We start from the raw sequence: 18,760 nt of genomic DNA, 5'->3' as shown, positions 1-18,760 counted from the left end.
AATTTATTGGTATAATTGTAGTGCTACTCTTATTTGAGCAGATTTTTTGGGGGTAGTTGTTTTAATTTTCCCGTGTGAGATTATGCTATTACAATAAAATATGCAATCATTTTAAGCCTTTCCATGCATGCTTACCAGGGAAATCATGTGTTCTCACAATTTTTGCATTTATACGTTACTTGTAAACAAGATAAAGTTGTTTCGTTTCCATGCAGGTGGATGCCTGTGTAGTTAGTTATTCAGGGATTGGCCCTTGATTCTTTAGCTTGCTATTGGTTGTTACTGACGTTGCTCAGACCAACGTGCAACCTGATTGGTCATTGGGCTCCGTTGTTCACGCACCGTACCCCAGCTCAGTCTGTACGGATGTCCGTTATGTTACTGTGGTCGGACGGTGTTACGGAGTCAGACTGGTATCCAAGCTGCCTCCAAATAAGTTTTAAAAACACATATCAACTGGCCGAAGTGATTCACAGCGAGGCTCTGGCCCGGGCCACAGCCCCCGTGACTCTCCATTACATCGATACAGACACCCACAACATCACTGAAACGGTAGTCCCAACCCAGCACAGCTCCGCGGGGCCCCGGCGAGGCGCGGCGGGAGCAGATGGAGCCTGCACCGGCAAAGGCGAAGCCACAGGGCCGGCTCCTGGTGTCCACCCAGCTGGATGCTAAAGACGAGTTAGAGGAGGTAGGGAGACCAGGACTGGTTAGCTTGGATACCTAATTTTATTTTGGATGAACCGAGACAGGACGTTGATATAATAGACCCAATTAAATTAAATTTGTGCAAAAAAGCCAAAGGTACAAAGACATGGAACCATTTTATCAAGTGCTGCTGCTAACAGGCTAGTTAGCATAGCTAGCAGAAGGTTAGCGGCGGTAGTTAACAGGAATAGACCTGTGAGGTGTGTGAACACCTTGCTGAAGACATGGAGCTGAATGAGATAAAGTTGTAGTGTTTGTTTTCAGTGTTTGGGCTTTTAGAAACGCTGCTGTTTCTATTTACAATCTCCAAGTTCATGAAATATAGCCTAGCATGCTAATGCTACGTAAACATATGGATGAGACCTATGTGACAGTTGCGCATGCGTCCTGTTTCACATGTCAGAACTGTTGAGACCCTGTTTATTTTTTATTAAATTATAACTACTTGTGGAATCATCCACGGTTGGTTCAGAAAAGCAACCAAAGAAAAGTGCGTTTACTTTCACTTTTCCTCTTTAACCTGAAGACGAAAAGCTGAAGATGCACTGATTGCACCATTTGTAAGGCCACCATGTTTACCTTGACTGACTAAAAATACCACAATATTGTGGTGTTAACACAAAGATTTAAAAGTAAAATCTATAAAATGAGGGAGCTGGTGTTATTTAAACCACAAAAGCAACAAACATTCATGCTTCTGCTAAGTAAATGTTGAACTGTTATTGTTACATATTTAAACTTAATTTATTGTTTTGATTCTGATGCCAATATTTATGCATTGCGGCTAGTTTTAAAAGCTTAGTGTGTAGAACATTGCAATATTTATATTCCAAAGGACAGTTTGGAGTGCAGTACTTCTTGGTCAATATGTTCCAAGCGTTATGAACTTGCAGTGTATGCCAATGCAATATTTAGCCAATTGGACAGAGTCTCATAGCAACACAATGCTAAAGTTTACAAAGGATAAAGAGAGAAAAGAAGAAAGTAGGCATATATTTCAACTGGTACCCAAAAATCAACTTTTCTTTTGCTATTGCAGTTTCAAGAATTTCTAAAATTATTGCAAACATAAAAAGCATTTGTTCTTTTTCATTGCTTTTAGGTACATGGTCAGGGCTTTTTGCTGAAGTTTTAATCCACTAAGATTGAACTTTTAGCTGGATTTCTGAAATCAGCCTAATAGCCTGTTGGTTAATGTCTTTAAATACCAAAAGGTTAACTAGTTTATACATGAGTGAATTCTTCTTATCCTAAGGAAAGGTTCAAACTCCATAAAAAAAAGTATCTGTATTATTATTAGAGTTTAATGATGGTGTTTACATTGGAACACGTTGAATTAGCTTATTTTTGTTTCAAGATGAAGTATTTTCTGTCGCGGGTTTAAATGGTCATATTAGGACTGTTTTTTTATTGCACAAATCGAAGATTGTTTATTGAATGTTTCACGTTAATACTTAAATATATTAAATTAAGAGTATGGCTACTTCAGCTTCCACATTTCACGACTAGAAATATTTTCAAACGGTCTGCTTGTCTTTCAGCCAGCTGACCTGGAGTTTGTGTTGGTGTGTTTGATGGTTCATGTTTATTTTATGTGTTCCAGAGATTGGAACGGTGTGTTGTGATCGTCCAGGCACTGACCAATGGGCTGTCAGAACGGGAAGCCAACGATGCACTCACTGCCAACGTAAGAAACGCTCATTATGACAACAAAGTTAACGTAGTACGATAATGTGGGTTGTCAAATTAAAGGCTGGAGTTTTCTAAATGTTTTTGTGTGAAATCATTGAACAAACTTCTGTGTATCCTTTGTGCAGGTGTGTAAAGGCCAGCAGCAGCATGAGGAGGTCTGTCTGGGTCTGTTCACCCTGGTCCTCACAGAGCCGACCCAGGCCCAGAGGGTGAGTCGCCTCTCCAGGTCTGCTCTTCTTCAGCATCACTGCAACTGAATCATAACAGCCTTCTGATCTGGTGTGTTGGAACAGTGCTACAGAGATCTGACGCTGGTCAACAGGGACGGGATGAACATAGTGCTGGTGAAAATCAACCAGATCCTGATGGAGAAGTTCCTCAAACTGCAGGACAATCCCAGAACGCAGGTAGAACCCATCGTCGATGTGAAAGAAATAAGACAAATCAACCAATCAGTCGAGTTTATTTGTGTAGCAACAAGGCAGCAGTATTTTAAAGTTTCTGAGCTGCAGGGAGCCAGTGTAGGGACTGTAGAACTGGGTGATGTGCTCTAACTTCCTGGTTTTAGTCAGAATGCCAGCAGCAGCGTCTGGATCAGCTGCAGTGGAGGATTGTTTTAGGCAGACCTGTGAAGATGTTGTTGCAATGATCACTGCAACTAAAGATAAACACATGGATATGTTTCTCTAGATCTATGTGCTCAGAGTGTTAGTGGTTGGTTTGTGTGCAGCTGGTGTGGCTGGTCAGGGAGCTGGTGAAGAGTGGAGTAATTGGAGCTGACGGCGTCATCATGACTCTTCTGAAGCAGATTGCAGGTTAGATTTACACAGACTTCGTCTTTTATTTCAGAAACCAGGCTCTGTTTGTTCTGATGTTGCTGTTTGCTTCTGCAGGCGGAGACATCTCCGCTAAGAACATCTGGTTGGCCGAGAGCGTCCTGGACATCCTGCTCGAGCAAAAGTAAGCCTCACTCACATCCGTTCTCTAAAGAGGGCCTACTATGAAAAATTCACATTTCACGTGTTCTTGTCTGGGTTGTTCTTTAAGAAACAACCCAGACGCTTAAAGATATCCCCCAGCTGTTTTTTGGCAATGCGAAACGAGCCATTTCAAAAATCTTCCAAATGTTGAGTCACATTTGATGGGCTCTCCACTGTTGCCTAGCAACCCAAGCAGACCTCCAGCACATTTAGTCAGCTGTATGCACTGTACAATGGCTACTGGAAGAGTCTAGCAGCCAGCGGTAGAGACTGGTGTTTTGTTGTTGACTTGCCATCCAGAAACCACCTGCTGCATTCTTGCTGGATGTGCAGGAGGCTCCGCTTCTGCTTTTCAAAGATTTACGGTTGTACAATTGCGCATGTGTTTGTAGCCATTTTTACAATGTGTGAGTGTAAACGCTGAGTCACAGCATTTTATTTGGATTTAAAGTAACAGAGACCCAAAAACAATAGGAACTCAAAATAATGTTTTTAAAGCCTGTGGATCTGTCTTAACTTGTTCAAGGAATCATAATAGATCATGTTTACAGTTTGGTGAATTTTCATGATTAAATCTCTAAATGTTTTTGTTCTCTGAAGGGAGTGGGTGTTGAAGAGCGGGATGCTAATAGCGATGTCGGTGTACACCTACCTCCGTCTGATTGTGGATCACGGCACGCCGAACCTGCTGCCTCTGCGCCAGAAAGAAGTGGACTTCTGCATCAGCATGCTGCGGGAAAAAGTGAGGAAAGGACGATCTCCTGTTTCAGTTCTCGTTCTCACGTCGATAACTTTCTCTCTCTCTGTGTTTGTAGTTCATGGAGTGCCTCATCATCGGCAGAGATCTGGTTCGTCTGCTGCAGAATGTCGCTCGGATCCCAGAAATGGAGCTGCTGTGGCGGGATTTGTTGCACAACCCGCAGGTTCTCAGTCCTCAGTTTACAGGTGAGCTCAGCTTCACTACCTGAAAAACGGCCACAGGGACGGAAAGGTGCATTTTTCATCAAATAATCACTTCTTTTTTAAGATTTAATTTTTGGAAAGACCTGGATTTTTTCTCACCAATGCTTCGGTTTCCATAGTTCAGAGTGACGTCAGCACACAGAGGGCGGCCATCTTGTTTTAAAGCCTATTTTGCAGCTTCTGTTTATTTGGACTTTGAATTGAATTCAGATCAACTCTACAACAAAATATAAGAGTTTAGCCAAGATAATGTTTTTTTTACGAAAATAAAGTCATGATGTCACAAAGTTAAAGTAATAGAAATGCAATAATAAACTAATAAGACAAAAGGAAAAGATCAGAGATTTTACTTTTAAACTGTTTCGCCCAGTTCCAAATGTTGTTATGTTGTCGTTTTCTTTTATCTTTGTTTCCTGACATGTCTGTCTCCGACTGCGATGTCGTTCCTGCAGGGATCCTCCAGCTCCTGACAGCTCGAACGTCTCGGAAATTCCTCGCCTGTCGACTGACTCCAGACATGGAGACCAAGCTGCTGTTCATGACCTCCAGGGTAAAAACATAACCCAGAAGTATTCACACCCTCTGAGCTTCAAACACAAACCTTAGGGAACTTAATGACAGTGATTAAAGCTGTGCTCTGAGGCTCTTAGTGACTCAATAACTGTTGATTTAAATATGGATATAAAACAGATGCAGGTCAGTTTTTAATTGCTGGGCCTGTCACTTTAACAAATTTTTCTGGACGAAAAATTGATGCAGAAGTTATTATGATGAACGATGACATTGTTGTTTTGAGACAATTTTCAAGTAATATAATGGTAGAATAATGAAAGAACATGTTCTCAAAGATCAATAAACTTTAAATTCTAACAAACATTTAGCACTGGAACTGGAAGACATTTTAAATATCCAAAATAAATACATAAAACAATAGAAACAGCAAATAAAATGAATTATAAAGTCGCAGTAAACATGAAAAAAATGAAGACTTTTGTCATCTAGTTTTTATCTGAAAGAGAAAAACAATAAATCATACAAATGGAAATGATTGACTTTGTTTTAATTTATCATGCGATTAATTGGTTTATTGATTATTGCGACAGGCCTAACAATTGCATTGAATTTCCACAACAAAATTACACCAAATTTACTTTTAAATCTGTTTTTCTTGTCATGTGGTCCTAGTTACCATGACAACAGAAGTAAAAGAGAAAGCTTGGAAAAGATTAGAACTGTGTGTTGCGTTTTTCTGAGTAGATTTTGATTTAAAAGTCGTAATTTTGTCCTAATTTATTCTGTACTTCAAACTAAATTCAAATTTAAAAATACATTATTGAATCCAGAGGTAAATTTACATCTTCTTAAAGAAGATCATCACACTTTTCATATTTGAATTTTAAAGTAATTATAAAACTATGTATCATTTCCTTCAGCTTCCCAGTTTTGCTGTATTTTGTGTTGGTTTGTCTCATAAAACCAGTTTAAGTCTGAGGTTTTCAGTCAGATTACGGAGACGTTGAAGGGATGTGATGATTTCTGAAAGGCTCTGGTCGTGTGGTTGAATTTGCGTCCTCACCTGCGCCCAGGTGCGTTTTGGGCAGCAGAAGCGGTACCAGGACTGGTTCCAGAGGCAGTACCTGTCCACGGCGGAGAGCCAGTCGCTGCGCTGTGACCTGATCCGCTACATCTGCGGCGTCGTCCACCCCTCCAACGAGGTGCTGAGCTCCGACATCCTGCCGCGCTGGGCTATCATTGGCTGGTTGCTCACCACCTGCACGGTAAGAGGTCGCGACCCCAAGCTCCCAGGGGGGGAAGTGGTGTTTTTTAAACAAACTAACTTGTGATCTTTTCCTGCAGTCGAACGTGGCGGCCTCCAACGCCAAGCTGGCCTTGTTTTACGACTGGCTGTTCTTCAACCCAGAGAAAGACAGCATCATGAATATAGGTAACAATGAAACACCTGGCAGTTACTATGGAAACCGGTGTAACCATAAATATGCAAATAGTTCTGGATCTTCACATATCAATATTTAAAGCAGGTTTCAACAAATGTTTTATGTTTTGACCCATTAATTTATGCCATATTTAAAATCTGCTTTATAAATGTCTTAAAGAGACAGCGCAGCTCATGTTCTGTTTTTTATTTCCCCAGTCAGAGATCTCCTGATCAATACCAGCTTTCAGTTTCCTTATAGTCATACAAAATCCTATTATGCGAAATGCGTATTTGCATGTTTTCAAGTCTATTTGGGTTCAGCTGAAGAGTTAAAAAAAAAACTCCTGCCCATTTCTTGGCAATGATATAATATTTTTTGGTGTCTGAAAAACGACACGTTTAAAAAACATCCTGATTGTTGAGTCACATTCAATGGGCGCTGGGTTGTTACCTAGCAACTCAGACAGACCTCTGTTACCTAGCAACTCAGACAGACCTCTGTCTGTTACCTAGCAACTCAGACAGACCTCTGTCTGTTACCTAGCAACCCAGGCAGAGCTCTGTCTGTTAACTGGCAACCCAGGCAGAGCTCCGTCCGTTACCTAGCAACCCAGGGAGAGCTCCATCCGTTACCTAGCAACCCAGGCAGAGCTCCGGAAAGCTTGGTCAGTTGCTTTTACTGCTGTATACATTGGCCTGACGCAATTAATCAATTAATCGCATGAAAAATTAAAATAAGGTCAATAATTTCCACTTGGTGATTTATGGTTATTCTTTTTTCTCTCTTTCTGCCAGTTATTGGTAAAACAGGATGATAAAAGTGTTCAGTTAGGTGCTTTGATCTCAACTAACCTTTTCTTTGAAGGATAGATTTGTTTGGAGATTTCATAATTAATTTTATTTATTGTTTTGTTTATTTATTGTGGAAATTTAAAGTATCTTCCAGTTTAAGTGTTAAATGTTCATTTGAATTTAAAGTTTATTGAGCTCTCAGAATGTGTCCATTAGTATTATGTTACTTGAAAATGGTCTCATAAAAACAAAATTATAGTTTATTGCAGTAACTTCTGGGACAATTTATCATTCAGCAAAATTTGTTATTATGACAGTCCTAAATATGTGCTGTACAATGGCTGCTGGAAAAGACAAGTGTTTTGTTGTTTACTTACCATCCAGAAACCATTTGGTGCATTCTTGTTGGTTGTGCAGAAGGCTCCACTTCTGCTTTTCAGACATGTTTGGTTGTATAATTTTCTATCTATTTGGTTCCAGAACCGGCTATCCTTGTGATGCATCACTCCATGAAGCCTCATCCTGCCATCACAGCCACGCTGCTGGACTTCATGTGCCGGGTAACACGCAACCTGGATGCTAAAATACACACAAATACACACAAAATTGTTTCCAATGAGTAACACATCTCCTCCTCATTGACCCCTCAGATCATCCCTCACTTCTTCCCCCCGCTGGAGACTCAGGTCCGGCAGGGCGTCTTCAATTCACTCAACTTCATCATGGAGAAGAGGGTGCTGGCGTAAGAGCTGCGTCTCATTCACTGACTTATGTTTTTTAAAGTATCTACATGTTTTCCTCCCTCTAACTGATCTGGTTTGTCTCTCAGTCACCTTGCTCCCCTGTTTGATAACCCAAAACTGGACCGAGAGCTTCGCTCGATGCTCAGGGAGCGGTTCCCCGAGTTCTGCAGCCCGCCGTCTCCTCCCACCGAAGGTAGCGCATGCACACACTGAAAGCCGCTTCACAGTAAAACTCAACAGGAAACACCTTGAGCTGAAATGTTTCTGCGCCCTGCAGTGAAGATGGAGGAGGCGGTTTCCATGGAGATGGACAACCACGTCCTGGACAAGGAGGAGGGCTGCTACGACCACACGGAGGCAGCATTCAGCGATGATGAGGAGGAAGTCAACAATAAAGGTAGAAAAATGGAGGAGATTCACTGCAAGCTAAGGGTGCTCAAAGTGCGGGGCGGGGGCCATTTGTGGCCCCTGGACTGACTTTCTATGGCCCTCCCCCGAGGGGGGCAGATTCATCAATTACGTTTAAAGATTTTTAATCATATACATAAATAAGTGAAATAAAATAATTGGTACCTCTCTAGTACTCTATAATGGGTTGTTTTAGGGCTGCAGATGTTCCTGGTGGGACGTGACATCACTCTAACCGTTGACCAATCACTGTGCAGGAAAGAAGAGGGAGTTCCGGTTCCATCCGATCAAAGAAGCGGTGATAGAGGAGCCAGCTGACATCACGCCCTGGCTCGACCAATTAGACGACACCATGAAGGAGAAGGTGCAGCAGATTCAGAAGACCAGGTGAGAGCTCAACGCCGCCCCCTTCAGGTTCGGTCTGGAAGTACGGCTGTCTCCATAGTGATCAGGTTTCTGACGTCTGTCCTCCTCTCAGTGACACGGAGACCCAGTGCGAGGTCATGCAGGAGGTTGTGGATCTAATCATGGAGGTCAGTTCACTTTGACACAAAGCAGAAAAAAGTAGAAATTAATTAATTTGATCAAACAAATCTGTTTTTTCTGGAATCTTTAGTCGGATTTTCACAGTGAAAGAGAAACTGTGATGGGTGCTGCAGCTGTCTGTCTGTTTAGGTCATGTGACAGTTAGCACAAGCCTAGCTTTGCTTCTGCTTTTTAATTATAACAATAGTTAGAACAATTAACGTGCATTTCAGTGAGTTATAAAAAGATATTTGTTTTCTTATGGGCCATAATTAAAGCTGCAGTATATAACTAAAAAATATTTTTTTACATATTTGTTGAAATTTTTACCATGACAGTATAAAACACGTAGTCTGTGAAAAAACAGAGGTCCTTCCTTCTTCCAGCGCCAACTAGAAACAACCAATCAGAGGCAGGAGGCGGGTCTTAGTGCTACTCAACACCTCTCTTTCCCCCTTTGATCTCTGCTAATGCTGCTACAGCTAGCATAGCCTGTTGTGAATGCTATAGCTAGTTAGCATGGCCATGGATAAATGATTTTCCTCTAACGATAAGTTGTTTCTCTGCCATTATCATGTTTAGCAGTGCTTTCACAGGGTTGATTAACAGCGTTAAGACCCTCTTCCTGGCTGTGATTGGTGGATTCTGGTTGGAGGTGGAAGAGGATCTTTTCACAGATTGTCTGTCCCATGTTATATTGTCACAACATGGTGAAAGTTTTAACAAATATGTAAAAAACATAATTTTTATAAAAATTGCATACTTTGATCCGGTTAACCGTTTCAGCTCCAGAATGAGTTGTTCTTGTTTTCCAGGACGACTTCGACACGGAGCAGATGTCGGCTCTGGCTTCCTGTCTGGCTGAGCTCTTCAAAGATCACTTCAGAGGGGAGGTTCTCCCTGAGGAGATCACCGAGGAGTGAGTCCGTCCTCCCTGACCCGACCCGACGTCCCTCCGCTGGGTGCCGGTCCGTTTGACGCCTCCGCTGCTCTCTGCAGGTCTCTGGAGGAGTCCGTCTCCAAACCCGTCTGCCTGATCTTCAGGAACCTGGTCACCATGCAGGAGGACAACAGCGGCTTCTCGGTGCTGCTGGACATGTTGGCCGAGCTTTACCAGAAGCAGCCGAAGATCGGATACCACCTGCTGTACTACCTGAAGGCCAGGTGAGGAAACGGGCCAACGTGTTTTTTTATTATTATTATTATTGACCCTTTGCACGTATTCAGAACGCAACACAATCTCCCATGATGGGCGTTAAAACAACTGATGCGCTTCTGTAAAGCCTGTCAAAAAACTACAGCAGTGTATTAGTATGGAGCTAAATTAGTCTCATAAAGATTCACAAAGCGTACAATGAAATTTGTAAGCTGACTTTACGGTTGTTTTTCGTCTTTATTTTCCTTTTATTTTCCTTTTTGTGTTCCTGAATCAATGCTGCGTAGTGTCGGCGCCTGCAGGAGCGTTGCTAGCGTTAGCGGCTAATAGGCGACGTCCCAGACATTACATTATTTGATTCATGTGATCATCTGTGCGTTTGTGTTGACAGCAAAGCGGCGAACGGGAAGATGATGCTGTACGAGTCGTTTGCCCAGGCGACGGCGCTCGGCGACCTGCACACGTGTCTCATGATGGACATGAAGGCGTGTCAGGAGGACGACGTCCGGCTGCTCTGCTACCTCACGCCGTCCATCTACTCTGAGGTAAACACTGGCTGACCTCTGACCCCGTACCTCAAAGAGGTTCTGGAGAGGCTGTGTTGAGCAACTCCTCCCCCACGTGTTGCTGAACACATTCCCACTGAAAGCGTGTGCTTAGTTTCCAGATGAGACGCTGCGGAGCGGCGAGCTGCTCAACATGATCGTAGCCGTCATCGACTCCATGCAGGTAACTCCAGTGGCGTCAGAGCAACACCATGAATGTTCTTAAAGGGCCAGAACGTATGAAATGCAAAACCCCATAAAAACTGTTAAGATATTAACAGAACGCGTCTACATTCGATAAGCACTTCTTAAAATGAAATAATATTGAGCCTCTTTTCTCGTTGGATCCACCAGGACGTTACAACAGTTTTCACAATTCTTTTTTTTTTTTCTTGCTATCAAAATTACAGATTTTGTGGAACTAATTTAGAAATATTTGCACTCATGGATGACAGTAACTCCAACTTTTAGTTACTCGACATATCAGTGAAGTCAGTAGAAAATGAGTAAGAAACACTGCCACCTGCAGGTCGGAGTTAGCATCACTTAATCCTGACTTTCATGAGGAAGTGGAGGGATGGATTGATGTAATTTGGCAGTAAACAGATTAAAAGTTGTTTTGATTGATAGAATAATATTAAAGCACATAATTGATTTCCTGAAGTCTTTATTTATGTGTTCATCTAAGGGCCACATTAGAAGTGTTGGTGTGTTAATTAAAGTTTTTATGACGCTCACCTGGATGTGTCTGTGTTCAGCTACAGGAGCTGATGTGTCACGTGATGATGGGGAACCTGGTCATGTTCCGGAAAGACTCGGTTCTGAACATCCTCAGTAAGGAACCGAGATCCAGAGTGTGGTTCTGCTTCTTGTGGGTTTGTGGACTCCAACGTGTTCTGTTTGTTTCTCCTCCTCAGTTCAGTCTCTGGAGTGGGAAACGTTTGAACAGTACAGCACCTGGCAGCTCTTCCTGGCCCACAGCATCCCACTGGAAACCATCATCCCCATCCTACAGCACCTCAAATACAAAGGTGGCAACTTTCACTGGGCAACAGAATGTCCAAGATTAAAATAATAATAACGGATTATTAATGCAATTTATGACTGGATGATTGGTTGGGTGGTTGGTTGGTTGGTTGGTTGGTTCAATGGATTGTTGGTTGATTGGTTGGTTGGTTCAATGGATGGTTGGTTGGTTGGTTGGTTGGTTGGTTGGTTGGTTGGTTGGTTCAATGGATTGTTGGTTGATTGATTGGTTGGTTCAATGGATGGTTGGTTGGTTGGTTGGTTGGTTGGTTGGTTGGTTGGTTGGTTGGTTGGTTGGTTGGTTGGTTGGTTGGTTGGTTGGTTGGTTCAATGGATGGTTGGTTGGTTGGTTCAATGGATGGATGGATGGATGGATGGTTCATTGGTTGGTTGGCTGCTTGGTTGGTTGTTGGTTCAATGGATAGATGGAAAACTAATTGATTGGTTGGTTGACATATTGATTGATTGATGTATTGATTGGTTGATGGATGGATGGATGGATGGATAAATTGATGTATTGATTGATGTATTGATTGGTTGATGGATGGATGGATGGATGGATGGATGGATGGATGGATGGATGGATGGATTAATTGCTGTATTGATTGACATATTGATTGATGTATTGATTGGTTGATGGATGGATGGATTAATTGATGTATTGATTGACATATTGATTGATGTATTGATTGGTTGACGTATTGCTAACAGTTATTGGTTGTGTTTTTAAAACTTTCTGTGTTCTTGTTCCCAGAGCATCCGGAGGCCTTGTCCTGTCTGTTGCTGCAGCTCCGCAGGGAAAAGTACGACCAGATGAAACGTGTTTTCACGTTGTGACCCATCGCCTGTGCTAACGTCTCCGTCTTTATTCTGCCCTCAGGCCAAGTGAGGAAATGGTGAAGATGGTTCTGAGTCGGCCCTGCCACCCGGAGGACCAGTTCACCACCAGCATCCTGCGCCACTGGGCGTCCAAATATGATGACACGCTGGGGGAACACATCAAGGCTCAGCTCATCAAGAACAACAACCAGCCGCGCAAGAGGCAGAGGTGGGGACGACTACACATCCAAGGGGGCTCAAACTGGTGTGCAGGGGCCATTTCTCGTCCCTGAACTAATTTTTTTGTGGCCCCTCACCACAATTTAAGAATAAATTGAATAAATTTGGACAAAACTATCACATTTAAATCAGAATCTACTTATAAAAATGTTATATGCAATAAAAAGTGACCGTCTTTTTTAAGCTTTCTGGTTTACTTCTGTTGTCATAGTAACTAAGGCCACATCTACTCATTAACTCATACTCTAAAGTTCACCTTGCTACTCTAGATCGTTCCTCTTTAGGTCCAAAAAGTGAAAAATTAAGTTTTACATTTTTGTTCTGCTTATCAGTGAATCAGTTTCCTCTTGTTTACCTTCAGTCTTCGTAGTTCGAGCAGCAAACTGGCTCAGCTGACCCTGGAACAGATCCTGGAGCACCTGGACAATCTGAGGCTGAGTCTCAGCAACATGAAGAACAACTGTGAGCTCACACACTCACACACACACACACGGACGCAGACAGCAGCTGATCCTGCTCAGGTCGATGACGGCTCTCCTCTTTCTTTCAGTCTTCACTCAGACTCCCATCCTTCAGGCTCTGCAGCACGTTCAGGCCAGCTGCGACGAAGCTCACAAGATGAGGTCAGCATGCTACAAACACGCATTCATCACAATGTCACGGTTTCTTTTGACCGACGCTCTGCCTCTGCAGGTTCAGCGACCTGTTCGCCCTTGCAGAGGAGTACGAGGATTCCCAGGCGAAGCCTCTGAAGTCCAGGAGGAAAGCGCCGGCCTCGTCGCCTCGCTCCAGGAAGGGCGTAGCTCCGCCCACCAACAACGAGGAGGAGAGCGCCTCCAGTAGTGCCTCAGTACGTAAAAATAACTTCCTTTCTGTTTCTGATCGCTTTAGTGAAGCGAAGATTAAAACAGACCGTCATGTTTGCTTCTTAAACTGAAATGAGCAATATTTTTTTTCGCCCTTAAATAAATGTATTTTCTCAAAGATGCGAGAGGAAATAATTTACCCAGGAACACATCATGTTCACACTTCAGTCCGATCCAACTTTCACGTAATTGTTGTGAGACGTGCATCCTGAAAACCTTAACCTGTAAATACCTTAATTATCTTAAGGAAACAAAGACCCAATTTCAAGGTGTCAAATTGTCACATTTGATACATACAGCATTTGAATAACAACTATTGGTAACATAGTTAATAGATTGTGCTATAAAATGATTCTGTGTTGTTGGATATAACATAATACCCCCATTTAACAATCCTCTTTGACGTTTTTCTACAATAGTTTTTTCTTCCACCAAACTTTATAAGATAAATGCTCGTATTCAGCACTCCGAACCTTTTTTGTGATTTTATGATCTTCCGTCGCTTCCATCAGGTCATTAGTCTTCCATCAGCGGTTGTGTAAAATCATTTTTTAATGGTTTGATGTAATATTTTCATTGTCTGGATTCCATAATTATCAACATTAACAGAAATAAAGCTTTAAATATAGTAGTAATGAATCTATAAAATTAAATATTTTCGATGACATTCTAATGTATTGAGATGTATTTGAAATTCTAGAAAGGATTTTTAAGACCCCATGTCAACGTGGTGAACTCGTCCCAGCTTTATTGTGTTTTACAGAAAAACAAATTTATATTTGTTGAAATTTCTGTGGTTTTAAAGGTGCAGTATCACTTAACATCAACTTTTTTAGCTTTAAATAGTTTTATAATGTAATTCCCTCATGAACAACATACCTAGATTGTTGCCTTGATTCTTTCATGCATGTTTGAGAAATCCTTTAATCTCCATGGCAACCATTCAGCTGTACAAAACGCCTGGTTAGACCTAGCTCCGCCTTCGAGATGTAGCCCCTCCTCGTAGCTGCAGTTTCCAAGCAGCCCTCCCCTCTCGGCTCCTTCAGACTAGCCAGCAGCAATTAGCAAACACCTGGTGGAACTATACAAGCTATTTCCCAGTGTGACGCTGGTAAAAACATTGATAAAGGGTTAATGAAGGAGCCTTGTTGTGATGACTTCCTGAAGGTGCAGTTTCAGAAGCAGCATCAGTTTTTAAAGAGACAGAGGCCCAATTTCAAGGCATTAAATTACAAAGTCAAGTTTCTTTTTTAAGTCATATTTGGCATCTATAGGATTTTTGTAACAACTGAATTTAACAGTTACTTGACTATGCTATAAATCACATTATGAAAAACATGGAAAACGTACAACACTGCCCCTTTAAGAAATTATTTAGACATCCTGAACTTGTCCCAGCTTTATTGTGTTTTATATAAAAATGAATTATGTTTGTCTGTGTTTTTAAGCAAAGCTAAGGCTAAGCTCCAGGGGAAACGCATCATGACCTTGTTTCTGTTTGTCTGTTTGCTGCAGGAGGAGGAAGACTCAAAGCCCAAAGCGCCGAAGAGGAAGCGGAAAGGCTCGTCAGCGGTTGGCTCCGACAGCGACTGATTGAACCCTCTGACCAATCAGATGCCAACAAACACCGCCATCCGACCAGTCGCTCAGCGCTCCCCTCCCCATCCCCCACGGAGGGAGAAGAAGGCCCCAGGTTTGGGACTTCAAATCTGGGTCGTGGGCCAACTTCCTCCTGTTGAGATTGATGCCGTTGCCAGGGAGACGAGGCGCAGGCTGCTGGGTTTTGATCGCGCTGGGAGGAGAAACCACAAACTCTTGATCCAAATGGACCGATTTTTAAACATGACGAGAGGGACCCCTGTAGTTTTTCCCTGGAGGGGCGTGGACTCGTAACTTCCTGCTGTTTTTAGCAGCTACTTCCTGTTTGTCTTGCTGCAGTAAAAGCATCTGTTGTTCCTTCATGTCAGGTGAATTCTTCATAAACACAAATGATGGTTTCAGGGTCTCATTCGTTTGTTACTTGGGAGTTTTGATTGGAATGCAAAGTGGGGGTTGCTCAAAAGCACAACGGCAGCAACAGTTATCGTCATGGCAACCTTTCACTGTATTTACTGTTGTGTACAAAAACAATCTCAAATGTGGTTTTGATTTTTTTTTCAGTCCAGAGCTTCTGATCTTTTCTGACTTTTGGCAGAAACACGATAAGATGGATGCAGATCAGCAGAAGTATTTTTTTATCGACGGTGAATCTTTTACAGAGTCGCGTTTTTAAGGATCTTTGAAACTAAATCTTTAAGCTTTCCAAAGCCGAGTCAGAAAACAGCAGAAGTCCTCTGCCGCAGTTTTATTTACAGCCATATGTCTTTACAAAGCCTTAACTGGTTCAGACACAGAGCTGATTTTACAGGATGTGAAAAATAATAAATGAGCAAATGATGAACGGCTGATGTTTGTACAGGACGAAACCATTTATCTGTTCATGCACATCTCTGGAGCCAAATGGTGCCTCCTTGATCCAACCCCGGATTAAATGACTTAATTTTCATCTATGGATCAAAATTAGCTTCTTTCCAGGAAAGTACATTGTTTTGGGAAAGTATTTTCTCCTTAACGTTTTTTCTAATCCCTTAACAGGTTAGAATATGTCTATTAACATTATTGCATTTTTTTTTACACAAAATAATTTCTAGATAATTCAGGTTTTAGTCTATTTTTTAGCTCCTTTCAGAGTGAGCTGTTCCCCGAAGTCAACGTTTACACTCATTAAAATTGCTGCAAACAAGATTCATAATTATGAAATAGTGAAAAGCAGAAGTAGCACAACCAAAAAGAATGCAACAAGTGGTTTCTGGCAACTCTCATGCTAACATTAGCCTTGTATCTAAAATACAAGGCATTTTACATGATTTCATATGTATTAGCTATGTTTATCATACTGAATGGATTAAGTCACTGTAAATTAACATGCTGGTGCCACACGTTACCGACAGCATTTAAGCTAACCTTAGCATTTTGGATCATTTTAATTTATACACTAATGATGTCAGTAGCAAGTGTGATGTCACCAGCATCACACTTGCTGGTGACATCACACCAGTAAGTGTGATGTCACATTGACTTAATCCATTCAGTATGGTAAATATTGGTAATAAATATTAAATTATGTAAAATGCTTATTTTAGGTACAAGGCTAATATTAGCAGGATGGCTATCATTAGCATATTGAGTCACTAGCATGTCAATATAACTTGCATCTCTTAAGTTAAATTTAGGATTTTGAATAATTTTAATTTATAGCATACTGAATGGAGTAATTTTGTGTTAGTCAACATGCTAGTGATAACCTACGTCCTACTGGTAGTATCTACAGTCTAGTGACTCAATATTTTAATGATAAGCATCATGCTAACATAAGCCTTGTACCTAAAATAAGCATTTTGCATAATTTCATATTTATTAGCAATATTTATCAAACTGAATGGATTAAGTAAATGTAAATTAACATGCTGGTGACATCATAGGTGCTACTGACGTCACTTAAGCTAAATTTTGCATTTTGAATAATTTTAATTTATACCCTGTGTTAGCATACTGAATGGGGTAATTTTGTTTTAGTTAACATGCTAGCGATAACCCTCATCCATATGGTAGTGTTGATACTAGCATGTTGCTTCAACAACATGCTAGTATGTTGATAGTATGTTTATCATACTATAGCATGATAGTATGTTTATCATACGCATGATAGTATGCTTATTATACTATAGCATGATCGTATGTTTATCATACTATAGCATGATAGTATGTTTATCATACGCATGATAGTATGCTTATTATACTATAGCATGATCGTATGTTTATCATACTATAGCATGATCGTATGTTTATCATACGCATGATAGTATGCTTATCATACTATAGCATGATAGTATGTTTATCATACTATAGTATGATAGTATGCTTATCATACTATGGCATGATAGTATGATAAGCATACTATAGCATGATAGTATGCTTATCATACTATAGCATGATAGTATGCTTATACTATAGCATGATAGTATGTTTATCATAATATAGCATGATAGTATGTTTATCATACTATAGTATGATAGTATGCTTATCATACTATGGCATGATAGTATGATAAGCATACTATAGCATGATAGTATGCTTATCATACTATAGCATGATAGTATGTTTATCATACTATAGTATGATAGTATGCTTATCATACTATGGCATGATAGTATGCTTATACTATAGCATGATAGTATGTTTATCATAATATAGCATGATAGTATGCTTATCATACTATAGCATGATAGTATGCTTATCATACTATAGCATGATGGTATGCTTATCATACTATAGCATGATGGTATGCTTATCATACTATAGCATGATGGTATGCTTATCATACTATAGCATGATAGTATGCTTATCATACTATAGCATGATGGTATGCTTATCATACTATAGCATGATGGTATGCTTATCATACTATAGCATGATGGTATGCTTATCATACTATAGTATGATAGTATGTTTATCATATTGAATAGATTAAGTCATGTTGAAAACAAAGGTTATACAAACAACTTTCAAATGATCTAACTAACCTCTAAACAACTACCTAACTACTTGTCCTTTAAAATGACATAACAAACAAGTTTAAAAAGACTCAACTAACTCCTAAACAAACAATTATAAAATGACCTAACTACTAAAAAACCATTTGAAAATGACCTAATTACTAACAATTAGAAAATGACCTAACTACTAACAATTAGAAAATGACCTAACTACTAAGCAAACAATTTGAAAATGACCTAACTAACGACTAACAATTTTAAAACGACCTAAGTACTAAGCAAATAAATTTAAAATGAGCCAACTGGAGGAATGAAGGGCTCCACAGGTGTGATTTCATCCCACCTGGGCTCCAGCTCTAATTCCTCTTCCTGGTGGGTCTCTGGATGAACGAAGGCTTCCCTGGGTGTGGTTTTAAACCTTGGTTCCAGGATCTCTGGTTCAAAGTTTTCTAGATATATGATGTCTGACACATCATCTGGTGGACTGAAGGCCTTCACAGGTGAGATTTCATCCCACCTGAGCTCCAGTTCTAATTCCTCTTCCTGCAGGTGTTTGGTTGACACAGTCTCTGCAGGAATCAAGGCTGCCATGGCCGTAGTTTTGTTGGCCATGATGTGAGAGGTTTTGGGGTTTTCTGGCAAATTCACTGGAGCAACCCTAGACGAATGTCTCCGAATGAATTTAGTGAAAAACCCATTGATCCTCCCTGTAAGACGTTGGAACTTAGATTTTGGCTCATCTCGGCAGACAACGGCTTTCTTGGAT

At 40.9% G+C, this 18,760-nt stretch overlaps 1 protein-coding gene across 1 annotated transcript; it reads left to right on the top strand.

The window, feature by feature from the left end:
• The first annotated feature begins 350 nt into the window (after nucleotides 1-350).
• ints3 (integrator complex subunit 3) lies at nucleotides 351-15,839 on the top strand. Its single transcript, XM_014984189.2, has 29 exons — nucleotides 351-691; nucleotides 2,312-2,395; nucleotides 2,526-2,609; nucleotides 2,694-2,807; nucleotides 3,131-3,215; nucleotides 3,294-3,360; nucleotides 3,981-4,122; nucleotides 4,196-4,325; nucleotides 4,796-4,893; nucleotides 5,930-6,121; nucleotides 6,201-6,288; nucleotides 7,552-7,631; nucleotides 7,722-7,813; nucleotides 7,901-8,007; nucleotides 8,092-8,211; nucleotides 8,480-8,609; nucleotides 8,701-8,755; nucleotides 9,563-9,666; nucleotides 9,747-9,911; nucleotides 10,295-10,448; nucleotides 10,564-10,632; nucleotides 11,207-11,282; nucleotides 11,366-11,479; nucleotides 12,229-12,277; nucleotides 12,355-12,522; nucleotides 12,895-12,995; nucleotides 13,084-13,156; nucleotides 13,227-13,383; nucleotides 14,915-15,839. Exons 1-29 carry the CDS (start codon nucleotides 608-610, stop codon nucleotides 14,990-14,992), a joined length of 3,060 nt encoding a protein of 1,019 aa, XP_014839675.1. The 5' UTR covers nucleotides 351-607; the 3' UTR covers nucleotides 14,993-15,839.
• Nucleotides 15,840-18,760: the final 2,921 nt, after the last annotated feature.

The sequence above is a fragment of the Poecilia mexicana genome, unplaced genomic scaffold (assembly GCF_051168715.1).
Source record: "Poecilia mexicana isolate PSO_F unplaced genomic scaffold, ASM5116871v1 scaffold_11, whole genome shotgun sequence".
NCBI lineage: Eukaryota > Metazoa > Chordata > Actinopteri > Cyprinodontiformes > Poeciliidae > Poecilia > Poecilia mexicana.
Note: the sequence above shows the minus strand (reverse complement) of the source record. Positions and strands in the feature narration are given on the sequence as shown.